This window comes from Capsicum annuum, chromosome 12 (genome assembly GCF_002878395.1).
Source record: "Capsicum annuum cultivar UCD-10X-F1 chromosome 12, UCD10Xv1.1, whole genome shotgun sequence".
In the NCBI taxonomy this organism is placed as follows: Eukaryota; Viridiplantae; Streptophyta; class Magnoliopsida; order Solanales; family Solanaceae; genus Capsicum; species Capsicum annuum.
The window spans coordinates 52,355,435-52,364,111 of record NC_061122.1 but is presented as its reverse complement, the minus strand read 5'-3'; the positions used below and the strand labels follow the sequence as shown (position 1 = coordinate 52,364,111).

The 8,677-nt window shown below is 37.1% G+C and overlaps 1 protein-coding gene across 1 annotated transcript in view; it reads left to right on the top strand.

Annotated features, from left to right (window-relative positions):
• Nucleotides 1-7,313: 7,313 nt before the first annotated feature.
• Nucleotides 7,314-8,677, top strand: part of LOC107850836 — a 12,472-nt gene continuing 11,108 nt past the window's right edge. Inside the window, exon 1 of the mRNA XM_047401572.1 lies at nt 7,314-7,485. Coding sequence (XP_047257528.1) covers nt 7,314-7,485 — 172 coding nt within the window. The remainder of the gene's footprint in view (nt 7,486-8,677) is intronic.

Below are 8,677 nucleotides of genomic sequence, written 5' to 3'. Positions count from 1 at the left end.
CATGATCCTATGCTTGAGAAGGCCATATATCATGATCTTTGGGAAACGGAGAGGCCGGGGCCCAGACAGCTCAAGAAAGTGTGCAAAGCAGCTTTTCTTAAAAAGTCCATCTTTGTTTTCCTTCTTCATAATACTTCTAAGTTCGTCAAAAGGTTTCCCCAACTGACATTTAAGTACAAGATCACCAAATACTGCATTAGGGTTATTTATTGGCATCGCAACTCGAAACTTGTCAATACTAATAGTTGTGACAGAATCATACTGGAATTTTGATATTCTTTCACGCCCCATTGGTGAGGAGGAGTTATCACTTTCCTCAGCTTCATTTTGCCCTGACTGAGATTGTTCTGGAAGTTCCTCCGAATCTATCTGTACTCTAGCCTTTTTTGTTTGGTGATCGGAAGTTGATCCACTTTATCCACTTTCTGTTTCTTTTCTTTTGGAAGACATCTTTTAACTACAAATAAAAGAAAAATAAAAAATACATTGCTTTTGATGTCTGCATAATTTTTTAAAAAAAGGTGAGACAAATTTCAATAAATTATTCTTACCACATAACCAAAAAAAATACTCCAACAGACAACCTATTAGTTGGAGCAGATGGGGAGCCCGAATCTGTTTGAAGACCTATTTAATATCTCCCCACAGATATTCCACCTGTTGCAACAGGTGGAGAAATTTCAATAAATTATTCTCTGCCACATTACAAGAAAATACTCCAACGAATAACCCAGCAGTTGGAATAGATGAGGAATCTGTTTGAGGACCTATTTAATATCTCCCAACAGATTTTCCACCCGTTGCAACAGATGGACCACCACCACCACAACTAATGCCACGACCAATGCCACCAATACCACCACCAATGCCACCAATACCAAAACCAAGACCACCGACACCACTGCCAAAAAATACAAATACCAACACCACCAACAACAGCCACCACCAACACCACAAACACCATCTAACAATACCACGACAGTCAACAAAACACTGAGATAAAAACTAAGGTTTTCTCGAGTGCTTCCTACTTTGTTAGCATCAAAACTCAAAATTGTTAACCCATTCTCGAAGATACTGCAACTAAAAGTCTTCTTTTTTATCATTAACTAAAAAATCCTACTTTTTAGAATAAAGAACAAATGTAGAACTCTTCTCGAACTCTGTTACATGCAAAGATAGAGAAAACAACGGATACAAGCGGGAATGAAGTAAAAAAACAACAACTATATGTAGTCGTAAATGGGAAGAAAATCAACCTATTTTGAAGGGTTGAGCAATATGTTGAGTAGTTGTTGTTTGTATTATTTGTATTGTTGAAAGGGAGAGGACACCTTAAGAGAGACAGAGAGAGAGAGAGAAGAGCGAGAACTTAAGATTTAAGATGAAATTTTTTTCACGCAAATGGATGATTTGTATGGGTTGATTTGTAATTTTGAAAAAGAATGACAAGTTTTGAAATTGCTAATTTGGTCCGAATTGATCTTAATTAATTTTAAAATTTTAAAATATATAGTTTTTAAAACATTGAGTTGATGAGAACTTATTTTTACTCAGAGTGATCGATCAACGACTCAGGTCGGGATGAACGCAATACCAGCTCCATGCAATTGCAAAGACTCGATTGGATTTGTAGTTGACCCTGGGAGATCATTCATTCATTCCTAGTTCCACCTAAATCAACTTAGGTACTATTACTATCCTAACATTGATTTGATGAGAACTTATTTCAACTCAGAGTGATCGATCGATGACTTGGGTCGGGATAAACGCAATACCAATGCCATACAATTGTAAAGACTCGATTAGATTTGTAGTTGACCCTACGAGCTCACTCATTCATCCCTAGTTCCACCTAAATCAATTGCTATGAAATCTGTTGCAACAAACAACTAAGCTGTTGAAAATTTTAGAACAGGTACATATATGTTGTAACAGATGACATATCTGATTTAATTATCAAATAGATATTTGCATCTGTTGTGACAGATGACTGAGCTGTTGGAAATTTTCAAAAAAATATTTATATCTATTGTAACAGATAACATATCTGATTTTATTAATTATCAAATAAATATTTTCATCTATTGTCATAGATGACTGAGCTTTTGGGATTTTTAAACAGATATTTATATCTGTTGTAACAGATGACTGAGTTGTTCAAATTTCTAAATAGATATTTATACATGTTGCAAAAGATGATATATCTGTTTGAAAATCTTTTTATCTCTTTTAATTTTAGAGCAAGAAGCTTCTGGTCCGAGTAGATAATATCAAGTAGTAGTACTTACTACTAAAGGCGGTAAAAAATGTTTCTTGAATATCTTAAAAGTGAGTTCATTGAGCAGTCTTTTCTTGTTTTTTCAATGTCAATAGTCTTAGTCTTCCTCGTTCCCCTCAAATTATTAATGAAATCAATGAATATTAATTAATGAATATTGAAAACCACCACGTCTACGTACACAATACTTCTACAGAAATTATCTCATCTCTTCCTTCAGCTGCAGTTTATTTTATTCAACTCTCATCTTGTCCTCTCTCCTCTTTAGGGTCACAACCTTTTCTCTCTCTTTTCTCTTCTCTTCTCATAAAGATCTTTTCGGATCTAAACCCATCCATATCTTTCCTTGACTTAAATTTCTGTTTTGATCCCCTTTTTGATATGAAGGTATGGTTTATTATTGCTCTTTTATTCTTGTCTTCTTCTTTGCATGTTATTTACATATATTTTTTATTTAATTACTATTTACCCATATCATATTTATTAAATTTTTTTTAAGGAACTTGTAAGTGTTGAATAAATAATCCGAGAATTTTTATTACAATATGAGAAAAAAGTCATCTATTGGGAGAAGTTTAAAAGCCTTGTTGGCAATATCATTTTTTTATATGTATTTTGTTTGTTTCATTATTGTTGATATAGTTATTAATGTTGTTGGTGGGGTTGGCGTTGTTGGAACTTGTGGTGTTGTTGATGGTTCTGGCACAAAGGATGTTGCTTCTTTGTTGGCGATGATGTTGTTGGAACAAATGTTGTTTCTTTTTTATTAATGTTTATGCTGTTTTTGATGTTGCAACAGATGGAGAAACTGTTGGAACAAATAAAACCACTAGAAAGGCTGGTTTGATGTATTCCATCAGACTCTACATCTGTTGCAACAGACTCCACATCTGATGCAACAGATGGACAATGTTCTTATTGTGACATTAATTTTTTTCCTCTTCTTTGTAGATATAAGAAACTAATAGTTGATCAACTTTTGATGGATTGTCTCAAGAGGATACAGTAAAGATGGGATCAAAGGAATAAACTGCTTGTAGATGAAACCACTTCATATGTGGGAGGTATGTATTACTGATAATGTTATCATGGAAACACACATAGAGTGCACTGATTTTGTGAATGATGTTTTTACTGATTAGTCATAGATCGTTCAAACAAGATGTCTGCAATTTTACAGTTAAGTTTGGTAGGTCCGAACTGATAAGACTGGGGGACCATGAATATGGTTCTAATAGCCTGTTAAGATTTAATGTCGGTTGTTGCTCATGTTTATTTGTCAAGCATTGTTAAGGGATCTAATTTTTGTATCATTGTAAAGAGATTCAATAGCGATTGGACTAACTTTTAGGGTGCATTAGACCCTTAGAGGGCCTTCGAAGCTTAGCACAACATCTAATAAGAATGGAAAACCAATATATTTATTGCCTTGGCCAAAATTTATATGGCTGGGTTGCTCTCTTGGGGTGATGATTTTATGCTAGAATGTTGTGATGCCCCAGAAAAATTTTTTGTTAAGATCCCGGATGAAAATGTATTGAATTTTATTCTTTATCATGATTAATAATTTTTTATTGTGGAATTTCGGGACATGCGACCCATCATCGTGTAGAGCATCGAATAAGCTTTCCAACGATATGTGGATCATCCAAAAAAAACACTCGAGCGATGATTTATGATCATTCCGATCTAACCGCGAATAGTGGTAAAACGTAAATGTGCAGGAAAAAAATACTGAGGCCAGGCAAATTTTAAGGTCAACTTCAAACGATCATAACTCCTTGTACATAATGATTTGGGTGAGCTACTATATATCAACAAAAAGCTCTAAAAGCCCTCTTTCCAATGAAATTGATTTCATCCAATTTGTCCATCGGAGCAAAACATTATGGTCGATCTACTTCAGCCTATCAAAACAGTCCACCAAAGGACAGATTTGACATTATTTGATTTTTAAGGGTATTTTGGTCATTCCTACTCCAATCCATCCGGGTAAACCATGGATTTAAGTCCATTAAAAGTATTCAATATCTTATTTTTCTCCAAAATTTTCCAAGGCTCAAATTCCAACCCTACTACTCCAAATTTCATGCTTCTATGTCTCTTGATTGAACCGTAGAAATTTCAAATTGATTTGGGATTCGAGTTAATCATGTTAAGGGCTTCGAGAAGCACCCTTTATTTTCGTGAATAAAGTTCCAGAGTCAGAATTTCATATTTATCTTCAATTTTTAGGTATGTGGGGCTTTAAACAAGATTATCCTTTCGATTTTGTGCTCGGTATTTTTGTTGAATTATATTGACATGAGATTTTACATGTTTTACCATGAATTGGAAATATGATTTTATATCTTATATTATTGTCCTTGAGCTATGAGATTATGTCATCCGATATGTGTATGATGTTGAGATGGAATTATGTCCAAAAAGTATTTGATTATGAGAGTATGATGATTTAATTTGTTAAGCCTTGATTTATACTATCATTCCACTATTTCCTTATTATGAATTTATAATTGATATTGGAAATTCTATATTCCTACTATGGGTTGATGTCTCAAGTACCTTTAAATGAGAGTTGGATGGCAAATTGAGAAATGTTGATATTGAAGTTGCAATGAGTCTTGATATTTTTTGAATGGTTTTGATGAGTTAAATTGTTGAAAATATTATGTATTGAGTCTTTATATCCTTGTCCAAATATCTAGTCGATTATTGTTCAATGCATTGATACCTTGTTGATGTTGAGGAAGATTAAAATATTTTAAGCTAAAATGTGTTGAGTTAGGAATCCATAAATTGATATGATTTGATAAATGAGAAAGAGATTTGATTTGGTCTTTATGATAGACCCTTGTGATGTTGTGGTGGATTTCCTAACGTGTTCTGAGCTTGTTGGGGAGTAGTACTTAGCACCAAGAGGGAAATTTGGTGTTTCCCCAAACCTATGTGCCACCGTAGGGTTGTTTGATGATGATATTATTGGCCAGAGAAACTGATTGTGATTATTGTAGTTTTAAGGTCGTACTCCCTGGTAAAGAGTATGACGCTCCCACCAACGGGGGTGTCAAACGTTGGTATTTCACGTAGCTTATGTGGGGTTGTCGATTATAGGAAACTCCCCTGTCTATAAGAGTCATGTTTATTGAAATATCGAGTCACTCCGAGTTTTGATGTGGTAAGTCAAGTTGCCTATGATGATCTATAATGATTTATGAGGTTTTTCTCCTATATTTCCTATCTAAGATATTATGAGTTGCATGATTCAATGTCACTCAAGCCAGGAGTGTCATTATGGTCCGTATGTACGTTTTTGCAAAATCTATGATATTATTTATATTTTGTATGCGCCCCCACATACTCAGTACGTGTCTTGTGCTCCACATATTTCTCTATGGGCTACATTCTTACCATGATGTAGGTTCAGTTACTCAGTCGCAGCCGCGACAGTGATATCCGAGTGCTGCATCTACGTTCCTTTTGTGGTGAGTCCTCATGGTTCGAGGACCAAGTTGCTATTTTTGGTGCTGTTGTTTTATGATACCTTTGGTCTGTTGAGTCAGTTGGGGGTTTGTCCTAATGGCTCGTTAATTTTGTTGTATAGAGGCTATGTCAGACTAGTGTATTGTTGGGTTGGTTTGTGTATAGACATTCCATATATGTACAGTCTAACGATATTTCGTGTCATGTGCGATGTGATATGATATGTACTTAGATATATATCCTTAGTGTAACGTGCATGTTGTTGTGTTGGAATCCAAGGGTAGTGTTTTGGCTTAAAGGGTTAGCTTGAGGCTACGTGTAGCCTTGGACACCATGTGGCATCTCGAGATGATATTTCAGGGTGTTACAAACTTGGTATCAGAGCCCAAGGTTGTGAAGAGTCCTAGGGAGTCTGACAAGCCACGTTACGTAGAATCTTAAGCGTCGGTGTGTAGCGCGCCACACCTATGATCAAGAGGCTGCGGGGTATTCTAGGAAAAGCCATTTCTTTCTTTCTACAAGAGTCTATCATGCTTACAACTATTTTCTTCTGTTGTTAATTCGTGCATTCTTATGACTGAAAATGCCTCCACGTCGAGCTCGCAGAAACAACAACCAACCTCAACCCGTTGATCCGTTACATGAGACGGTATCCCATGCCAAATTTCGGGCAGATTTTCAAATGCTAGCCCAAGCAGTTACCTCCAATACTCAGGCCACCGCTCCACCTCGGCAGGAAAATAATTCGGCAACAGCACGAATTCGTGACTTTATGTGGATGAATCCGCCAGAGTTTCATGGGTCGAGAGCAGGTGAGGACCTGTAGATGTATGTTGATAAAATGAAGAAAATTACACAGATTATACACGTGATCGAGGAAGAAAGTGTGGAGCTAGCTTCTTATCAGTTGAAGGATATTACCTATGACTGGGTGCAGATGTGGAATAAGGGTAGAGAGGAAGATACCACTCCGATGACTTGGCAATTATTCCAAGATGCTTTCTTGGATAGATTCTTTCCTCTTGAGTTATGGGAAGCTAAGAGAGAGGAGTTTATGAATTTGAGACAAGGCTCCATGTCGGTTAAGGAGTACTGTCTTAAGTTTAATCAGCTATCAAAGTACGCTCCCAATATGATGGCTGACTCGAGGACTAGTATGAGAAAGTTTCTAATTGGGGTGTCGAGTTATGCGGTGAAAGAATGTAGATCTTCTATGATCAACAGGGAGATTGATCTTCTTAGGTTAATGATTCATTCCCAACAGATCGAGTCAGACAAGATAAAGGAAAGAGAAAGAGTAAGAAGGATTAAAAAAGTCAGATCGGAGCAACAGGGGTCTGGTCAGACTAGATTCTTCGGAGGAAGTCGCCCTCAGTTTCAGAGACGTCCATTTATACCTATACTTTCCTCAGCTAGTGCTCCCGTATATTGGGGCAGGCAGGAGCTCAGGAATAGGTCGATACCTTCCAGGTCTCAGGACAGTGTAAGCAACCTGCCTCATCCTCCTTCGTGTGCTAAGTATGGTAAAGACCATTTTGGGGAGTGTTATATGAGGAAGCGGGGCTGTTTTTGTTGTGGCAAGTTGGGCCACATACTTAGAGACTGCCCATATACCAGAAAGCAGAGTCGTGATGCCCGTCCCAAGAGTCAGGCTACCAGTGCCCCGCCTCTCACAGCCCATCTAGTTTCTCCTCAGGGTGCTTCATCTAGTACTGTGGGCGGTCAATGCCAGCATTGTTTCTATGTTATACCACCTCGTCATGAGCAAGAAGACTCTCCCGATATTGTTACTGTTATGCTCCGTGTTTTCTATTTAATGTCTATGTGTTGATGGACCCCGATTCGAGTTTTTCTTATGTGACACCTCTGGTTGCTGTAAATTTTGAAACGGATCCTGAACTAATTTCTGACCCTATTTTGGTTTCTACTCCGGTAGGAGAGTCTGTCATTGCTAAGCGGGTGTATAAGAAATATCCCATTACTGTCTTTCATCGGGTTATGTATACTGATTTGATTGAGCTAGATATGGTTGACTTTGATATCATTCTGGGTATGGATTGGCTTTACTCATGCTATGCGCCTATTGATTGTTTGCCCGTGTGGTCAAGTTTCAGTTTCCTGATGAACCTATCCTCGAATAGTCCGGGAGTTTTGTGATTCCTAAGGGTCGTTTCATATCCTATCTCAAAGCTAGGAAGTTGATTTCCAAGGGTTGAATCCACCATTTGGTTCAGGTTAAAGACACTTAGTCTGAAACCCCGACCATTCAGTCAATTAATATTGTTAATGAGTTTTTTGATATCTTTCCGGAAGATCTCCCTGGAGTACCTCTTGATAGAGAGATAGAGTTTGAGATTGACCTTCTTCCCGATACTCAGCCTATTTTCCTTCCTACGTATCACATAGCTCCCACATAACTTAAAGAGTTGAAGGAGCAATTGAAAGATCTTTTAGACAAAAGCTTTATCAGACCTAGTGTGTCCCTGTGGGGTGCACCTATCCTGTTTGTGCATAAGAAAGATGGTTCTTTGCGGATGTGTATTGATTACCAGCAACTTAATAGGGTTACTATCAAGAATAAATATCCGCTTCCTCGAATTGATGATTTATTTGATCAATTGCAAAGTGTGAGCTACTTTTTGAAGATAGACCTCAGATCCGGTTATCACCAAATTAAGGTTAGGGAATGTGATATCCCCAAGATATCCTTCCAAACCTTTTACGATCATTTTAAATTTCTAGTGATGTCTTTCGGGTTAACTAATGCTCCAGCGGCTTTCATGGATCTTATAAACCGTGTATTTCAACCGTATATGGATTTATTTGTAATAGTATTCCTTGATGATATTCTTATTTACTCCCGAAGTGAGGGTGATCATACGGATCATCTCTAAATCATGTTGGAAACTCTTC